Source organism: Vidua macroura, chromosome 20, assembly GCF_024509145.1.
Source record: "Vidua macroura isolate BioBank_ID:100142 chromosome 20, ASM2450914v1, whole genome shotgun sequence".
NCBI classification, from domain to species: domain Eukaryota; kingdom Metazoa; phylum Chordata; class Aves; order Passeriformes; family Viduidae; genus Vidua; species Vidua macroura.
The window spans coordinates 7,117,204-7,134,145 of record NC_071590.1 but is presented as its reverse complement, the minus strand read 5'-3'; the positions used below and the strand labels follow the sequence as shown (position 1 = coordinate 7,134,145).

The following is a 16,942-nucleotide window of genomic DNA, read 5'->3' as shown; positions in this document are numbered from 1 at the left end:
GCACACCGGCACACCGCACACCGCACACCTGCACACCTGCACACCGCACACCGGCACACCTGCACACCTGCACACCGCACACCGGCACACCTGCACACCTGCACACCTGCACACCGCACACCTGCACACCGGCACACCTGTACATCGCACACCTGCACACCTGCACACCTGCACACCTGCACACCTGCACACCTGCACACCGCACACCTGCACACCGGCACACCGGCACACCGGCACACCGCACACCTGCACACCTGCACACCGCACACCTGCACACCGGCACACCGCACACCTGCACACCTGCACACCTGCACACTGCACACCTGCACACTGCACACCTGCACACCGCACACCTGCACGGCGCGCTCCGCGCCACGCTCCGCACACGTGCGCGCTCCGCCCCGCGCGTACACGCGCAGCCGGGGGGGCGTGGCCGGCGCGCCGCTTATCAATGAAAGGCGCGGCCACGCCCCTCAGCGCCCGCCAACCTCGCGCAGGCGCGCGCGCGGGAGGCGTGGCCAGCGCGGGCGGGGGGAGCGCCCAATGGGAAGGCGTGGCCCCCGCTGGCGCATGCGGGGGGCGTGGCCGGTGCTGGGGTGTGGTCGGGGAGGGGCGTGGCCCCGCGGCCCCGCCCGCCGCGGCCGCGCGCCGCCGGACTGGGCGCGATGGGCCCGGGCTGGCGGGCGGCCTCGGCGGCGCTGGTGGGCGGCAGCGTGGCGATCTTCGGGGCACTGCGCCGGCTGGCCCTGGCCGTGCCACAGCCCGCCGCCGTACGGAGCCGTCCCGGCCGCGTCTGGCGCTGGAGGAATCTCCTGGTCTCTTTCGCACACTCCGTGCTGGCCGGGCTATGGGCCCTCTTCAGGTACCGGGCAGCGCGGGGAGCGGCGGGCACGGTGCTCACGCTGCGAACTGGGCACTCCTGGGGACTGGGCAGGGGGTAGGGGGTCCCCTTGTTCCCCGTCCCGGAGCCTAGGCTGACCCCCTTTCTCCTCTCGTCACTTCCAGCCTCTGGCACTCTCCGGAGCTGCTCTCCGACATCCAGGACGGCTACAGCGTCTCAGGGCACCTGCTGGTCTGCTTTTCCTCAGGTAAGGAGCCAAGCAGGGCAGTGGCCGCAGCCGCCCCGCCGGACTTTGCCCACTCCCTGCTCAGCTTCGCCCGGTATGCTGGCTCGGGACAAGCCACTGGCTCAAGGGCTGGGCAGCTCCATGCCTCCTGCCTTAATCACAGCGTGGAGCCCACAGGCTGCCAACCCCCAGGGAATAGCCGTCTCTCCATACCCAGACGGGGTGGAGGTGTTTCTGACACCTGAAGAGCAGTCACACCACCCTCCTCCTCCTTGCTGCTCCTCCTTTCCACAGTGGGTCACGGTGCACAAGCCAGACCTTCTGAACGCTCTCCTTCATCCCACAGGCTACTTCATCCACGACACCCTTGACATCATCTTCAACCATCAGTCCCGCTCATCTTGGGAGTACCTGGTGCACCATGCCATGGTGAGTATGGCCAGCACGGTGGGCTACCACACATCCTGAGGCTCAGCCCACCCAGGTTTCATGGGCTATGGCAGGGCAAGCTGGAGCCCTTCTCTGTGTCTTGCCCTGGCTGCCAGGTAGGCTCTGCATCAACAAGGCGAGGGCGCCTGGCGGGGCAGGACGCCTGCCAGCATCGGCTCCGAGCGCCTGGAGCCAGACAGGCTGCCGAGCTGGGAGGGGGAAGAGCTGGAGGCTCGTCCCAGCACAGGGAGGTGTAACTGGTCCTAGGGGGATCTGGCTTTCCACACTGGTTTTCTCTAAGCTCTGGTGCCTGCTGGGATCTCTGGGTGGGGGGAACAGAGCTGTGCGCTCTCACTGAGGGCAGGGAAGGACTCGCCTTCCCTAGGGCAAGGTGAGCTGACCCTGCTCTGTGTGTGTGTGTGTGTGTCCCAGGCCATCTCTGCCTTCGTCTCGCTCATCGTCACAGGCCGCTTCCTGGTGGCAGCGGTGCTGCTGCTGCTGGTGGAGGTGAGCAACATCTTCCTCACGGTGCGCATGCTGCTGAAGATGAGCAACGTGCCTTCCCCGGCGCTCTACGAGGCCAACAAGTACATCAACCTGGTGATGTACTTCGCCTTCCGCCTGGCGCCCCAGGCTTACCTCACCTGGTACTTCCTCCGCTACGTGGAGGTGCAGGGCCAGGGTGCCTTCCTCACCGCCAACCTCCTGCTGCTCGACGCCATGATCCTCATGTACTTCTCCCGCCTCCTCCGCTCCGATTTTTTCCCCTCCCTGCGCAAGGGCTCTGCGGGGAGAGATGTAGACGGTGAGAAGTTTCTGATAGACTGAGACGTGCGCGCCAAGGGGGACCCGGGCTCCCGGCTCCTGGAAGTTTTGGGCCCTCCAAAGCTGCTCTGATGTGCCTTAGGGCTCGCTCCCTGGCCCCAGGCCCTGCCTTCACCCGCTCCGCTGCCTAAAAGCGCTTCCCTGCCGGACCAGCCCGACAGCTTCACCGAGCTGCAGGGATGCTGCTGAAGCCAGAGGCACGGCCGATGGAGAAGCAGCCCAAGCCAGCTTCCCTGCAGGCAGCTGGAGGGCCAGGGGTGGCTGTGCTTTGCAGCTGATGCCTGGAAGGGTTGTGAGGGAGGGGACGAGTCCCTCCCGTGGTGATGTTGGGTGTTATGTGCATTAAAATCGGTCTATTTACTGCTGCCGCAGCACACCTGGGCTGGCTCTTCTGTGGGGCAGAGCAGGTCGGGGACTCCCCCTGGGCCAGGGCTCTGGGAAAGGATGTGCTCCATTCCCAGAGGAGGGCTGGCAGTTCTCAGGGAGGGACAGGGCACATTCCTGCTGCTCGCTTTGTTCTAGGGACCTTTCAGCCTGCTGGGTCCTGCCAACCCAGTTGAGCGTTGAACAGCACAACTGTGTCTCTTGTGAGGATGGGTTCCCCTCTTCTTCCTCATTCCTCTGCTCTTCCAGAGACCCAGGGTTGTGCAGGGAACAGTTGAAGGGAACCAGGAGAGGTACCGAGCCTTGTGGCAGTGCCTGACCTGCCTGTCTCCAGCCTGGCGGTGAGGAGCCTGGCTGGCCTGTGTGACTCACCCGGCAGCCACGTGAAGTGGAGCTGGCATGGAAAAGCCATGTGAGGCCAAGGGCTCTTCCTGGAAGATTGCTGCATGCTTGCATCCCCCTGGAGCAGTCTTCACTCGCGCAGTGCAGCTGCAGCCCCGTGAGCATGCTGGCCCCTCTCCTGCAGCCACAGGACCAGGGTGGTTCCAGCAGCTCTTGCAGAAGGGGATTCAGCTCCCTGGGAGAGTAGGGCCAGAACTGGCCCAGCCGGTCCTGTGGAGCACCAGAGAGGCAAATCCCGCTGATGTGACAGCTCCGGGATCAGTGTTAGCAGCGGGGCTTAGAGGGACTCCTGCCCAGCAGGATCCTGCTCCGGGCAGGATCTGTCCCACCCTCCCCAGCACCTGCCCGGCTCAGGCAGAGACAGGCACTGCGGTTGAAATAAGCCGGTGATTAAGGGGAGGCAGTGGGGGATCACCTTTCCACCAGAGAGCCAGGGAACACCCCACAGGATCTGGATGCTGGTGGGACTCCCTGGTGTGCATTGACACCAGTGCCAGGAACAGCCTGGCAGCTGGAACAGAGATGTGATAGCTGGGACAGTGTGGGCAGGGATCGATACCAGCTCCAAACCTGCTGCCTCGTCCCTCCTTGCTCGAAGCAGAGCTCAGCAGCCCCGGCAGGGCCCAGCCTTGCTCTCAGCAGCACATCCCAACAGCTGTGTGCATCTTCCAGCTGTAGCTTAAGCCTCATGGCTTCTTTGCAGTTTAGATGACTGCATCTGCAATCACAGCTAGGCCCAAACATTAATTTTCCCCTATCGCTGCACACATTCTCCCTTGTCTCTCCACTTGAAGCAGACACAGCTCTGTCCCAGCAGGTCACAGGCTTAGACCAGCCCACACTTCCCCTGTCCTTAAACCAGTGTGGAAGGCCAGGCATGACAAAGCTGCCCGAAGGAGGGAGCACAGCTCCCTGCTGTTCCCCTCCTGGAGCATCCCCCAGCAGTGCAGCTGTGCATCAGGCAGGCTGGCAGCCAGGAGCAAGAGAAGTACCAGGGCAGCACCACTGGGCTGAGCTGAGGTAAGGCTAAGGCTGACTGCAAGTCATGCTGATGTGGAATCCCTCCAGCCTCTGGCTGCAGCACATCCAGGCTCTCCAGACCCAATCCTTGTCCAGCAATGACAGCAGCTTTGCTACAAGAGGGGCAACTTCTCCCACCTCTTTCTTACATGTGACTACATGTAAAAAGGTGCCTGGGGGTCAGGGCACCCTGCTGCTATGCATCCACAGGGAAGAGGCTGGGTTGGTGGTGCCAGGGAAGCAGCACTCCCTCCAGGCAGTTCTTCATCCCTTTCAGCAGGCAGGGAGCACCTCCTGCCCACCTCCCCCAAGCCCAAGGGGGCTGTCAAGGGGAGGGGTGTCAAGCCAGGGCCACACAACCCAGCACAAAGCTCCACCCTAGTCCTGAGGGCAGCTCCTGCTTTTCATCCACCACCCTCCACAAGAGGCCTGAAGGAACTCAGTGTCCCACCCTTCAAGAGCCCAAATACCCCAATCAATATTTGGTCATGGCTTTCATCATCTTTCTCAGTCAAGTCTAAGTAGGTACTTAAGGTCAAGTAGCCTGAAGACTTTTCCATAATTCCCCCATTCCCTTCTCACCCAGTGCTCCACAGTCTCCTGACTCCAAACACTCTAAAACCTGGTTTCATCTAGACACTTAAAGCCAAACATTGCAGAGGCAGCAACAGCAGCATTTGGAAACAACCCTGAGGACAGTGAACCCTGTGAGAACAGCAACAGGGAAACTCACGCTGCAAGCAGATGGAGTGGAGATTGTGCCAGAAAAACCCACAAAGCCTCCACTGCTGGATTAGCAGGAGGGTTCCAAGTGAACCTGCAGCATAAGCAGGGAGCTGATACGCTGGGGAAATGGTGTGACAGGTCACCTGTGTCACATCAGAGCCACTGACAGGTTTTTGTTGTGGCCACCCGTGGTCTGCTCCACAAGGAAGCGACACAGGACACCCAAAACACTGATCACAAACACATCCTAATTACCCTGTGCAAGAAAATGCAAGACACAACAGGTCTGGGGGAAAATGAAGAGATACTTGAGATTTAGGTGTCACCTCACGCTGACAGGATCCCAGACACCCTCTGAGTAGGGCAGCACTGCCCCTGCACAACCCTCTCGTGGTGCAGTCAGCTCTGCCCACCCACTGCCAGGAAGGGAAGGAGGAACCCCTGTAATGAAGTGAAGGCCCAGAAGTTTGCTGGGTGCTCTCTTTCACACGGGCTCTGCTGTCACAAAACACAAGAGCCCTCAGTGGTGTCACAATGTTTATTAGTCTGTACAGTCCTCGGCAGATGCAGTTTAGATGATTCCAATCTGGAAAGAAGCAAAGGATGTTAAAACAGATGTTATGGTGGCAGAAAGGCAGAGCCTCCACCACAGACATCACTGCCATGGCTGCATCTCCCCAGGATTCCTGTCCTCCAAGGCTTCCTCCTCCCAGACCAGCCCAAGAGCTTTGCACATCCACTTTGTACATTTATTCCACAGTGATCCTTGTGCTGTACATTTCCCTACTCCGCTCTGTACCACCTCTGCCTCCTGCCTACCTCAACCACCTTGAACTGACTGAGAGCGTGGCTCCTCAGCACCCAGATCCTGCCTGGCTACAAGGCCACACAAGTGCCACCACTCAAGTACCTCAGGAAGAACGATCAGTGGAGGAGACACGAGACAAGGTGCAAAAAAAAAAAAAAAAAAGCTTCCACGTTTTAGAGACATCTCACCTTGTTGGCCACATCCAGTGCATCATAATCTGGAGCCAGTCGGACATAAGCCTTCTTCTCTCCATCAGGCCTAGAGAGGAACAGGAGGCATCAGGACAGAGGCAACTCCTCCCCCCTGCTCCACATTCCTGCAACTCCCATGTGCATCAGTGGTTCCTTTGGAAGCATCACATTACTCAGTGGAATCAAAGTTTACATCACTTGCACAGGACTCCCTGGGTGTCAGAAGTGCTCCTTGAAGAGGCAAAGAGCCCCCTGAGGAAACCAATCCTCTGGCCTGCCAACATCTCCCACTTCCACCAAGATGTGCTCAGTCAAAAGCTGCACTTATCCATGGAGCTTTATCCCACATCTGCTGAATCTCACACACGTGTTCCCATTTTCTGCTAAAAAGAAGCACCTCACACCCACCAGGGACCCGTTCTCCCCCTTCTCACCTGATCAACGTGTTGACCTTGGCCACATCGATATCGTACAGCTTCTTGACAGCCTGTTTGATCTGGTGCTTGTTTGCCTTGACATCCACGATGAACACCAGAGTGTTGTTATCCTCAATCTTCTTCATCGCTGATTCTGTGGTCAGAGGGAACTTGATAATGGCATAATGGTCCAGCCTGCAAGAGAAGCCCTGTGATTAACAGAGGGCTGGCGGCTGCTCCTCTGAATTTCAGGGGCTTTCTTTGGGGTGCATCAGTCACCTAAGGTCATAATCACAAACTCTCAGGCTTTGGTCGCTTAAAATCATCACCTGCATCCCAAGGCACCAGGTCCCCACTCCAGCCCATTCACGGGGCTGCTCCCACCCTCCAAACCCCCCCGCAGGGCAGAGCCCCACACCCCCCACGCACTTGTTTCTCCGTGGGGCGCTCTTCCGGGGGTATTTGGGCTGCCTCCGCAGCCGCAGCGTCTTGGGCCTGCGGAAAGTGGGCGACGTGCGGATCTTCTTCTTCTTGTGGCTGTGGACCCCCTTCAGGACGGCCTTCTTGGCCTTCAGCGCCTTTGCCTTAGCCTCTGTCTTCGGAGGCACAGCTGCGAGGAGAGCTCAGTCAGCACCACAGGGATCTGCAGGGTCGGGGCGCGCTTCCCCCGCTCCATGAGCAGGACCTCACCCAGCGGCCCGCGCTCCCTCATCCAACCGAGAGGAGCCCCAAAACGCCCAACTGAGCTAAAAGCCTCCCGCTTCCGTGCGGAAAAAGGCACTTATTCCCTCCCCACGCACGAGTCCCAGCATCGAGATGGGAACATCCCCCACCTCCCTCAGACAACCCGGCAGGTCTGTCCCGCCACCTACACGTGCCCGCGCCTAACACAGCGCTGGAACCCTGCGCTACTCCCCGTTTCGCTCAGCTCGGGCCCTCTCTCGACATACACCAGCACCCCGCGGGGCCCCACACGCCGCCCCGCGCCGCCAACACGGAGCCAGCGCCCCGGGCCCTCACCCTCCTTCTTCGCCTTGGGCGCCATCTTGGCCAGGCGGAAGCCGAAAGGGGTCTCCCACGCCGCGCTGCACGGGCTTATACCCCCAAATCTCGCGGGAGCAAGACGGAATCCCCCATCGCCCCGCCGCCCCAACTCTCGCGACACCTTCGAAGCATGCCGGTAGTGGTAGTACTCACTGACGGGCTCCTGCGCGCACGCGCAGCGGTGTCCCCGTGCCCCGTGGGGCGTCATGGGAGTTGTAGTCTGGCGCGCTGCTGTCCCTTCCCGCCGTCGTGGCGGTGCGGGACCGGGGTGAGCCCCGGGGTGGCGGGGGATTACCGGGGTCCCACCGCGGTGGTAGCAGCGCAATGGCCCAGTCCCGGAGTAACCGGCGTCCTGGCCCCTCCCACGCCCCCGTTCGGGGGCGTGGGAGGGGCCAGGACGCCGGTTACTCCGGGACTGGGCGCGAAGCACCGAGCACCGCTACCGGCGCTGTGAGGTTGGCGGTAACGGGGACACCCCGCTTCATTCCCTCGCCGTGGGGACAGGGACGAGGCGGGGAGAGCTTGATCTTGGACTGGGATGAGGCGAGGGGACGGCGGGGTCTGTGCACGGCGGACACGGGGACGGGCGGGACACGGGCGGGACACGGGGATGGGGTTGGGTGGGATTTGGGGACAGAGAGATTGCGGGGCAGGGACAGTGATACCCTGGGGACAGCTGCGACACGGGGATGGATGGATCATGGGGACAGTGGTACCCGGGTGCGCAGGAATGTGAGGGCGGTGGGACACGGGGACAGCTGTGTCCAGCTGTGTCCAGCTGTGTCCAGCTGTGTCCCGGGGTGTGGGACACTGCGGGACAGCCACACCTGAGGGCAGGGGGACGCTGATACCCTGGGATGGCACACTCGGGATGCGGGGATGGCTGGGGCACTGGGACAGCTGTGCCCCAGGGTGTGAGGACAGCCACGGCTCAAGGTGGCAGGGATGTGGGGACAGCCATCCTTGGTGACGTGGGGAATCAGGACACAGCCACAGCCGTGTCCTGGGGAAGTGGAGACTGTTGGGATAAGGGGACAGCCCCACCTGGGGGCACGGGGACAACCATGCCCCAAAATGCTGTTCACGGGGACAACTGTGACGCGGGGACATCGCCACTCCTTGCTCTCTCTGTCCCCAGACCTCGCGGTGACCCTCATCCCATCCCTGCTCCCGCGGCCACCCACGGACCATGAACGTGCTGGCTCCGGTCCGCAGGGACAGGGTCATCGCCGACCTGCCCCCGGTGAGCAGGGGGACACGCCGGCCCGGGGGTGACCCGGCCGAGCCCCGCGGTCACCCCGCTGTCCCTCTTTGTCCCCCGCACAGTGTTTTCGGAAGGAGGCCGCCCTGCACACCCGCGCCGCCTTCCACCCCACGGCGGCCAGCGCCTGCCAGGAGCAGCGGACGGGCACTGTGGGGTCAGTCCCGCCTGCTTTTGGGGTCCCCGCTGCTGCGGTGGGGGGGGGGTGACGAGGGGCCCGCCAGCCGCGGGTGGGGGTCCCCAGCGTGGGCGCCGCGTGGCTGCCGGCGCTGCCCGACGCCGAGCCCTGCGTCACGGCGCTGGAATGCGGCGCGGGGGGGACACGGGGGGGAACACGGGGCCGGGGCGGGCACGGGGGTCCGGGATGAGCTGCGGCAGGGCCGGGATGCGGAGCGCCGCGGACGCGAGGGGCCGTGGGGTGATGCCCGCCCACCCTAAGAGCCCCTCTGCCCCCGGGGTCAGCCGTGGGGGGGGGGGGGTGCGCCCCCCACCCTGCTGAGCCGCGCGTCCCCCGCGCTGCAGGTTCAAGATCTCCAAGATCATCGTGGTGGGCGACCTCTCTGTGGGGAAGACCTGCCTGATCAACCGGTAACGGGACCCCCGGAGAGGCTTGGAGGGGGATGGCGAGGGGGGGGGAAGTGACCCCTCTCCCCCAAAGGGCAGCAGCACCTTGGGCTGAGCCCAGCTCCAGCCAGACTCTGGACGCTGAGCCCCCAAGGGGTTGGGATGAGGGGGTCAGGGGATGTTGATACCCCCCTCACTCCCCCCCAGGTTTTGCAAGGACACTTTTGATAAGAACTACAAGGCGACCATCGGGGTGGATTTCGAGATGGAGCGGTTTGAGGTGCTGGGCGTGCCCTTCAGCCTGCAGCTGTGAGTAGGTGCCAGCCCCCTCCCCACACACCCCTGCAACCCCTCCTCACCTCCCACACCCCCCCTCAGGTGGGACACGGCCGGCCAGGAGCGTTTCAAGTGCATCGCCTCCACCTACTACCGGGGAGCACAGGGTGAGCTCCCCACAGCAGCCCAGCTGCCCACCCCACTGTCCCTGTCCCTGTCCCTGTCCCCGTCTCACCCCTCCTTCCTCCCCAGCCATCGTGATTGTCTTTGATGTCAACGACGTGGGGTCCCTGGAGCACACACGGTAGGTGACACATGGCCCAGCAGTGGGGCCAGGGATGAGCGTGGGGGCCTTAAGGGCTGGACAGAGAGGGGTTGTGGGGCTGCTGTGGTGTGTGAGCACGAGGGCAGTGCTCGGCCAGCAGCTGGTGACAGTGGCTCCCACAGGCAGTGGCTGGCTGACGCCCTGAAGGAGAACGACCCATCCAACGTGATCCTTTTCCTGGTGGGCTCCAAGAAGGATCTGAGCGTGAGTGTGCCCCCCCTCCCTGTGGGCAAACTGCGCCCTGGCTGTCCCTGTCACCCACCCACGTCCGGCTCGGTTGGCAGACCCCTGCACAGTACAGCCTGATGGAGAAGGACGCGCTCAAGGTGGCCCAGGAGATGCAGGCAGAGTACTGGGCTGTCTCCTCTCTCACTGGTGAGTCCCAGCTGGCTGGGGAGGGATGCAGATCCCAGCATCAGCCAGGTCAGGGGGCACTCAGGGGGTCTCTTCCCGTGGGGCAGGGGAGAACGTGCGGGATTTCTTCTTCCGAGTGGCGGCGCTGACCTTTGAGAGCAGTGTGCTGGCCGAGCTGGAGCGCGGCAGCAGCACCCGCAGGATCGGCGACACCGTGCGTGAGTAGCCCTGGCCAGCCCTACGTGGGTGTCCCCCTTGTCCCCGCACCCACCCAGCCACCGTCCCTCCTTCCTCTGTCCCTCAGGGATCAGCAGCAAGGAGAGCGACCTGTACCTGTCAACGCCCCGCAAGAAACCCAAGTGCTGCCAGTGAGGGGACAGCCCCAGCCCGCTCCGTGCTCACACCCCTGGACCAAAGAGGGGCGACCCCGGCCGGCCCCGAGGAGACGTCCCTGCCACCCCCAGCCCCCCCCGGCCCCTCGCCTGCCTGGGCACCCCTGGCTGGGGCGGGCAGGAGCACCCGTGTGGCTCCTGTAGCTATGCAAACCCAGGTACTGCTCGCAGGGGGAGATGTCCTCAGGCTCCCTTTTCTCGTAATAAAATCTTTTTTATGCTTTGTAAGAAAAGTGTGGGGCTGGGGGCAGGGGGCTGGGGCTGGCTGTGGGTCTCCCTGTCCCTGGGTGCAGCCCCCCAGGCTCAAGGCAAGCAGGAGGATGGATGGCTGCCACTGAGGATGAGTTCCTCTTCCACCGAGGAGCATCCCTGTCCTGCAGAGCCAGCAGCCCTGTGTCCCTCGGGGGGCTGCAGGGGACACACGAGGTGACACTCCCACATCAGTCCCAGCCAAAGTGGTGCTGGTCGAAGCAGGGCTGCAGGCGGGGGGGGACACAGTGGGAGCACTTGTAGCGCTCCTGGATCCACTTCCCTCCCTCGCTGTTCTCCATGCAGATGGCAGCAACGCCTGTGGGGACACACAGTGGGGCTCAGCACTGGCCACCACAGCCTATGGGAACGGTGGTCCCACTCCACCCATGGGTGCACCCTGGGGTGCCCTCCCCTACCTGCCACAACCCCCCCCAGCCGCTCCACCAGCTCGATGGCCGCTCTCATGGTGCCCCCAGTTTCAACCCACTGGTCCACGAGAAGGATGCGCAGACCTGGAGGGGGGAGAGGCTGTGGGTGAGTGCCCCGTGCCCACACTGCAGCCCCCCAGAAGGGGAGCACCCCGCTGGCTCACCCGGCGAGATGGCGTCGGTGCGGACCTCCATCACCTTCTGGCGGCCCGAGTAGTCGCTGTAGGGCTGTGCCACCGTCTGCACACACAGGTGCCCGGCTTTGCGGATGGCCAGGAAGCCTTTCCGCAGAGTGGCAGCGGCCGCAGCGCCTGGAGGTGGGCACAGCACTGTCAGGACCCCCAGGGACAGGGGGCAGAGGCCCTGCGCTCGCCTGTGACCTGCGTCCTGCTCACCCAGGATGAAGCCCATGGCGTCGATGCCGGCCACCATGTCGATGGCATCTCCCTGGAAGGGCTGCAGCAGGTCGGCCACGCAGTCCTGCAAGCCCTGGGGGGAGAGTGGAGGGGCTGGGTGCCCGCAGCCCACCACGGGCACCCACAGCGGGGTGCCCCAGCAGCCCCGTGGGGATGCAGCCCTCCCTGGCACCCCGCGGGTGCCATCCACCCCGGGCACTGGGTACTTGCGGGTGGCAGTAGAGCCGGGAGGGGTCCAGCCAGGCATAGTTGGGACCTTTGACGTTGGGGGCCATCAGTGCCAGGTACCAGCCCTTCTCCCGGGTGGCAGGGACATGGCACAGGTCCATGCGTGGGGACTGCAGGCGCTGCAAGCACTGAGCATGAAGGGCGGTGAGATTTCCCCACCTCCATTCTCCACAGGGCTCCCCACGGCCTGGTGCCCCCCCACCCACACCCACACGTGGCACCCCAGGGCCCAGGGTTCCCGTTCTGGCTCCATACCTGGGTGCTGGTGGCAGGGCTGAGCCGAGCAGGACCGTCACGGGAGCGTCACAGACAGCGACAGCTGAGCGGGGGCAGCCCCTGTGGCACTGGGCCAGCGCCCTCGGCCAGCTGGACGCTGGGACAGTGCCAGGCAGGAACCCTTCCCATGGGCCAGTGATGTCCCCCCACCGGCTCTGCTGTCCCAGCCAGGCCGTGCTGCGGTGGGAAGCAACGGGGCTGTGGTGTTTGCACCCCACGGGGGTGTCCCCAGCCTGTGCCAGTGTGGGTGCCGCAGTGGTGTGGCACCCTGTGATGCAAGGGTCAGCGAGCCAGGGCGATGCTCAGGGGGATGTCCTGCAGCTTTGGGCGGTCTTGGGCAGTGCAGGGATTTTTTTGAGGCCGCTCACGTCCCTGTTGGGGTGTCCAGGCACTGTTGTGCCCCGCTGAGAGCTGGCTCCCACAGCATCCCAGTGAGCCAGGGCTGTGTCCTGACTGTCAATGGGCTCCAAGGGCAGGAGCTGGCCAGGAGGGACAGCCCTGGCAGCGCTCTGGGAATGCCGGTGTGGGCTGCCAGCCCGGCTGGGCACCGGGCTCTGCGCTGTCCTGTGACAGGCACATCTGCGGGATGGGATGCAGCGCCACAGGGAGCGTCCGTGGGATGGGACACGGGGATGCAGCACGCGCTCATGGGGTGGGACGTGCAGATGTGGGGAGCATCCGCGGCAAGGGACACGGGGATGCAGGGAGCATCTGTGGGCTGGGAGCCGGGGCTGCACGGAGCATCCAGGGGGTGGGACGCCAGGGATGCAGGGAGCATCGTTCTCCCGTCGGAGGCCGCTCCGGGGCCGGGGGCTGTGCGGGGGCCGGTGCGTCACGGGGCGGGGGTTTGGGGCCGGCTCGTTACCGGTCCCGGCACATCACCCCACCGGCTGCCACAGCAACGGGGCCGGTCCCACCGGGAGGGGTGACCCCTTCCCCGCGGGCTGCCGGCGCGGGACGTGCCGCGGCTGCGGCTGCAGCACCCCGGCTCTGCGGGACCCTCCGCACGGTGCCGGGCCGTGCCAAGCCGTGCCGGGCCGCCCCGCGTGGGCGGGCTGCGCCACTCTATAAGGCGGCCCCACGGCGGCGAGCGGCGCGGTGCCATGTGCGCCCCGGGGCTGCTCTGCCGCCTCCTCCTCCTCTTCCTCTTGCTCCTGCTGCCACTTGCACCCGGAGCAGCCCCGCCGGGACGGGCCCGCGCCCGCCGCGGGCTCACCTACCCCGGGACGCTGTGGTGCGGTGCGGGCAGCAATGCGGACAGCTACGAGCAGCTGGGTAAGGGCGGCAGGGATGCTGCTACATGTATCTTCCCATCCCATCCCACTCCCTTCCATCCCTTCCAATTCCGTTCCTCAAATCCCTTCTCCCCATCCCCATCCCCATCCCCATCCCATCCCATCCCATCCCATCCCATCCCATCCCATCCCATCCCATCCCCATCCCCATCCCCATCCCATCCCCATCCCATCCCCATCCCCATCCCCATCCCCATCCCATCCCCATCCCCATCCCCATCCTATCCCCATCCCCATCCCATCCCCATCCCATCCCATCCCCATCCCATCCCCATCCCATCCCCATCCCATCCCCATCCCCATCCCCATCCCCATCCCATCCCCAACCCAGTGCTACTCCAGCCCAGCCCAGTGCTGGGTCAGTCCCCACCAATCCTAATCCAGTCCATCCCAGTACTGCTCTACTCCAGCCCCTGTTCCCATGCTAATTCAATCCCTGTCTGTCCCAGTTCAATCCCCACCCAAGAACCAGTCCAATCCCAGCTCACCTCTGCCTAGTCCCTGTCACAATTCTTTCTGGTGCTGGTCCACTCTTGATCCACCCTCTGTCCCCAGCCTACTCCGTGGTCCATCCTGCTGCCATTCCAGTCCCCATCCCAATACTGGTCCACTCCCAGTTGCTATCCTGACCCCAGCCTAAACCCTCTCGTGGCCCTGCTCCAGGACTCCATTCTAGTCCCAGTCTCATCCCCAGTGTGGCATTGGCACAGCCCAGTCCCCAACCCAGTGCCAGCCTCGTCCCCACCCAAGTGCTGATCCAGCTGAGCCCCTACCCATCCATCCTTACCCATCCCAGTATGATTCCACGCATGTGTCAATCCAATCTAATCCTGATCCTAGTCCTAGCCTAGCTCAACCCTAGCCCTGCACGTGGGCCCCCCAGCCCTGCCTGTAGCCCCCGTTTCCCTGCAGGGGAGCACCGGGACACGGACCGGTGCTGCCGGGACCACGACCACTGCCAGCACGTCATCCACCCCTTCACCGCCCGCTACGGCTACCGCAACCTGCGCTGGCACACCATCAGCCACTGCGACTGCGACCGCAGGTGAGCGTCCCCAGCGCGCCCCAGGGCAGCCCGGCGTCCCCCCGGGGGTGGCAGCCCCCTGAGCCCGGCTCTGCCCCGGGCAGGTTGAAGGAGTGCCTGCGGCGGGTGAACGACACGGCCTCGCGGGTGGTGGGCCAGGCCTTCTTCAACGTCATCCAGGTGCCCTGCTTCGAGTTCACCTACAGGGAGGAGTGTGTGGAGCCCTATCTCTATGTCTGGTGAGTGCCCCCCTGCCCTGGGGACCGTCCCCTGCCCGGGCTTGTCCCACCCTGTGGTGCCTCCTCAATTTTGGCAGGTGCAAGACGTACAACACGGTGGCCGTGGCGGTGCCCCGAGAGCCGGTGCTGTATGAATATGGGGGGGAGCTCATCGACAGGGCAGCCAGGCCCAGGGGAGTCCCCCTGAGCCCCCCGTGGGGCAGCACAGGGGGAGGAGCCCTCCCAGTGGATCATCACATCGGGACAGCGCCCGGGGCAGTCAAGAAAGAGAGGAAGAGAAAGAAAGATAAGAAAGAAAAAGGGAAAGGTCTGAAAAAGAAAGGCTCTTCTGAAAATGGGGCACGGAGCCATCCTGCAGCTGCTGCCCCTGCTGATCCCCAGGCCCTGCTGTCATCCTTGGGGGAAGCATCCAACACCATCCTGAGCGATGCCCCGGCACGGGAGGGAGCGGGCAGGGAGCCAGTGCCAGCCACTCCCTCCCCGGTCCCCACCACTAGCAAGAGGAGGAGGAAGGAGAGGAACAGAAAGAAGAGGCTGAAAAGTAAAACTGAGGCTGAGCCCGCACGAGAGCTGCAGCTTTGAGTCCTCCCTGGGCCCTGCATGGGTCCTGGCTGTGAAATAAATTTACATCTGCTCATGCATCCTTGGCTTTGTCTCTGGGGGAAAGGATGGCACCAGGGGCTGTGTCCAGGGGAAATCCTGGGGCTGATCCCATGGGAGGGGAACACCTAGAGCTGGGTGGGTATCCAGGGGTTTGAGCTGTTCCTCACTGCTCCCCTCAGTTCATGTCATTGTCCTGGCACTGGGGACACAGCTCCTGGCCACATGCTGGCAGCAGGGCTGAGCTCAGTTTTAGCTCCCCTGCTAGAGGGTTAAATTCCAGCTCCCCAGGCATGTAATTTTCTCTGGGAATTCTCTGAATTGCACCACCCAAGTTCTCTCATCCTCTTAATGCCTTGCCTTTCCCATGCTCCCACAACAACATCAATTCCTTCTCCCTTCCTTTGGGAGGAAAGGGGCTTGGCCCTCCCTGAAGGCTCCTCAAATGCCTGCAAGGCTCCTTACAGTGGGACAACAGATGCTTTTCCAGCCCTGGGACTAAGGCAGAGCTGCCTGGGAAGAGCTGGGGCACAGAGAGCTGCCTGTGTCTCTTCCTGGTGGGTGGGGATCCTGTCTGGGCCCCTGCAGCGAGGACCAGGGAACAGGGCATGGCCACCAACTCCTCCAAAGTGCTTTCAAGGGTGGAGCATGGCTCAGCCCAGTGTCCTGGTGAGGTGGTGGAAAGATTTTCCTGCACCAGCACCAAATACCAGGCTTGGAAAAAGCTGGAGTGCCAGGAGCCAAGCAGACGGCAAACCCCACACTGAGGAGTGTGCAGTGCAATCCCAAATCCCTGAAATAAGCGGATCACACGAGGCCAGGGGGGAATACCGAGGGTGGAGGAAGGCATTGCTTCCTCTCTGGGTGCAAAGCCCCTGTGGCAGCCACAGCATCCCGGCAGGAAGCACGGACAGGGGGCAGGCGGACCGGCTTCCCAAAAGTAGAACTTTTATTGACAGCAAGGGAAAACTAAAAACAAAGACAGCCAGAAAGGAGGCAACAACACAGAACTAGCCTCCCCTTTCAGGTCCAACCAGCAAGGAGCTGCTCCCAGTCAAATTCCTATAGTCCAGTCTCACAAAATGAGAAAATAGCGCCAGGTTCATCCACCTGCGACCTCGGAGCTCTGGTCTCCCCACTGGCCTGGGTGGCTTTGGGAGGAACAGGACCCTGTCAGCCCCTCAGCACTGCAGAGGGGATGGCATTGAAGCCAGGACCTGCATTTCTCTGTGCAAAAAGCTTTGCTTTGTCTCCCGGGTCGCTGCCATTCTTCAGGAGCATTTACATGCAAAGAAGAGCTTTGTTTCCCAAGATCTGCTGTTCCTGCTCATTTCCTAGCAAAGGAGGCTGACCAGGAGCACTGGGAAGGAACAAAGACTCTGCTTCCATAGAAAATCCCTACTAACAAAGCAAGAGAGGGGTGAGTGTGTGCAGCAGAAACTCTCCCTCTCAGAAATGTCTCTCCCATCGCGGGCAATCCCTCAGGAGCAGCACACTGAGCTGCTTCTTTATCCACTTTATCCCTCTCCCAGTGTCTCTCCCTATCCCATAGCCACAGGAAGGTGCCCCCGTGTCGGTGTGATGTCTCCATGTGGTGCATCCTTAACAAAACCTTATTTGTTAACAACAGAAATCAGCTTCTCTGTGAAACTTCCAGCACACAGAGGGCAACACCAAGCAACAAAGGAAGAAGGAGCATC

The 16,942-nt window shown here is 62.9% G+C and overlaps 5 protein-coding genes and 2 non-coding genes across 8 annotated transcripts; 3 read left to right on the top strand and 4 right to left on the bottom strand.

The window, feature by feature from the left end:
- Positions 1-645: 645 nt before the first annotated feature.
- TLCD1 (TLC domain containing 1) lies at positions 646-2,695 on the top strand. The gene is made up of 4 exons (XM_053995598.1): positions 646-862; positions 1,006-1,088; positions 1,414-1,496; positions 1,929-2,695. The coding sequence occupies exons 1-4, from the start codon at positions 666-668 to the stop codon at positions 2,322-2,324; spliced, it is 759 nt and encodes a 252-aa protein (XP_053851573.1). The 5' UTR covers positions 646-665; the 3' UTR covers positions 2,325-2,695.
- A 2,682-nt stretch (positions 2,696-5,377) lies between these two features.
- Positions 5,378-7,381, bottom strand: RPL23A (ribosomal protein L23a). Its single transcript, XM_053995766.1, has 5 exons — positions 7,289-7,381; positions 6,698-6,878; positions 6,287-6,463; positions 5,850-5,919; positions 5,378-5,439 (listed from the first exon to the last, which is right to left on the bottom strand). The coding sequence occupies exons 1-5, from the start codon at positions 7,311-7,313 to the stop codon at positions 5,425-5,427; spliced, it is 468 nt and encodes a 155-aa protein (XP_053851741.1). The 5' UTR covers positions 7,314-7,381; the 3' UTR covers positions 5,378-5,424.
- On the bottom strand, positions 5,991-6,056 carry LOC128817505 (small nucleolar RNA SNORD42). Its single transcript, XR_008440218.1, has one exon. It is a non-coding gene; the product is annotated as a small nucleolar RNA SNORD42 (small nucleolar RNA).
- LOC128817506 (small nucleolar RNA Z17) lies at positions 6,534-6,604 on the bottom strand. Its single transcript, XR_008440219.1, has one exon. It is a non-coding gene; the product is annotated as a small nucleolar RNA Z17 (small nucleolar RNA).
- A 129-nt stretch (positions 7,382-7,510) lies between the features above and the next one.
- Positions 7,511-10,607, top strand: RAB34 (RAB34, member RAS oncogene family). The gene is made up of 11 exons (XM_053995764.1): positions 7,511-7,580; positions 8,451-8,555; positions 8,639-8,730; positions 9,096-9,161; positions 9,345-9,446; positions 9,516-9,580; positions 9,666-9,717; positions 9,861-9,942; positions 10,023-10,113; positions 10,200-10,310; positions 10,397-10,607. The coding sequence occupies exons 2-11, from the start codon at positions 8,502-8,504 to the stop codon at positions 10,462-10,464; spliced, it is 783 nt and encodes a 260-aa protein (XP_053851739.1). The 5' UTR covers positions 7,511-7,580; positions 8,451-8,501; the 3' UTR covers positions 10,465-10,607.
- A 220-nt stretch (positions 10,608-10,827) lies between these two features.
- Positions 10,828-12,157, bottom strand: LOC128817333 (adenine phosphoribosyltransferase-like). 2 transcript variants are annotated; one of them, XM_053995767.1, is made up of 6 exons: positions 12,064-12,157; positions 11,787-11,936; positions 11,560-11,653; positions 11,329-11,475; positions 11,153-11,248; positions 10,828-11,052 (listed from the first exon to the last, which is right to left on the bottom strand). In XM_053995767.1, the coding sequence occupies exons 2-6, from the start codon at positions 11,907-11,909 to the stop codon at positions 10,925-10,927; spliced, it is 588 nt and encodes a 195-aa protein (XP_053851742.1). In that variant the 5' UTR covers positions 11,910-11,936; positions 12,064-12,157; the 3' UTR covers positions 10,828-10,924. The 2 variants fall into 2 exon arrangements, with proteins under 2 accessions (XP_053851742.1, XP_053851743.1); XM_053995768.1 differs by having other exon boundaries at positions 11,329-11,445.
- Positions 12,158-13,008: 851 nt separating this feature from the next.
- PROCA1 (protein interacting with cyclin A1) lies at positions 13,009-15,279 on the top strand. The gene is made up of 4 exons (XM_053995676.1): positions 13,009-13,359; positions 14,292-14,424; positions 14,508-14,642; positions 14,720-15,279. Exons 1-4 carry the CDS (start codon positions 13,188-13,190, stop codon positions 15,222-15,224), a joined length of 945 nt encoding a protein of 314 aa, XP_053851651.1. The 5' UTR covers positions 13,009-13,187; the 3' UTR covers positions 15,225-15,279.
- Positions 15,280-16,942: the final 1,663 nt, after the last annotated feature.

Coding starts and splice junctions, on each gene's coding strand:
- TLCD1 (XM_053995598.1), top strand. CDS start 666: ATGGGCCCGGGCTGGCGGGCGGCCTCGGCGGCGCTGGTGGGCGGCAGC. Junction 1,089..1,413: donor GCTGGTCTGCTTTTCCTCAG/GTAAGGAGCCAA, acceptor TTCATCCCACAG/GCTACTTCATCCACGACACC. Junction 1,497..1,928: donor ACCTGGTGCACCATGCCATG/GTGAGTATGGCC, acceptor TGTGTGTCCCAG/GCCATCTCTGCCTTCGTCTC.
- RPL23A (XM_053995766.1), bottom strand. CDS start 7,313: ATGGCGCCCAAGGCGAAGAAGGAGG. Junction 6,879..7,288: donor GCCCAAGGCGAAGAAGGAGG/GTGAGGGCCCGG, acceptor CTCTCCTCGCAG/CTGTGCCTCCGAAGACAGAG. Junction 5,920..6,286: donor AAGGTCAACACGTTGATCAG/GTGAGAAGGGGG, acceptor GTTCCTCTCTAG/GCCTGATGGAGAGAAGAAGG.
- RAB34 (XM_053995764.1), top strand. CDS start 8,502: ATGAACGTGCTGGCTCCGGTCCGCAGGGACAGGGTCATCGCCGACCTG. Junction 9,581..9,665: donor CTACTACCGGGGAGCACAGG/GTGAGCTCCCCA, acceptor CTTCCTCCCCAG/CCATCGTGATTGTCTTTGAT. Junction 10,114..10,199: donor GGCTGTCTCCTCTCTCACTG/GTGAGTCCCAGC, acceptor CCCGTGGGGCAG/GGGAGAACGTGCGGGATTTC.
- LOC128817333 (XM_053995767.1), bottom strand. CDS start 11,909: ATGGACCTGTGCCATGTCCCTGCCACCCGGGAGAAGGGCTGGTACCTG. Junction 11,249..11,328: donor CACCGACGCCATCTCGCCGG/GTGAGCCAGCGG, acceptor TCCCCCCTCCAG/GTCTGCGCATCCTTCTCGTG. Junction 11,053..11,152: donor GCTGGGGGGGGTTGTGGCAG/GTAGGGGAGGGC, acceptor GTGTCCCCACAG/GCGTTGCTGCCATCTGCATG.
- PROCA1 (XM_053995676.1), top strand. CDS start 13,188: ATGTGCGCCCCGGGGCTGCTCTGCCGCCTCCTCCTCCTCTTCCTCTTG. Junction 13,360..14,291: donor GGACAGCTACGAGCAGCTGG/GTAAGGGCGGCA, acceptor GTTTCCCTGCAG/GGGAGCACCGGGACACGGAC. Junction 14,643..14,719: donor GAGCCCTATCTCTATGTCTG/GTGAGTGCCCCC, acceptor CAATTTTGGCAG/GTGCAAGACGTACAACACGG.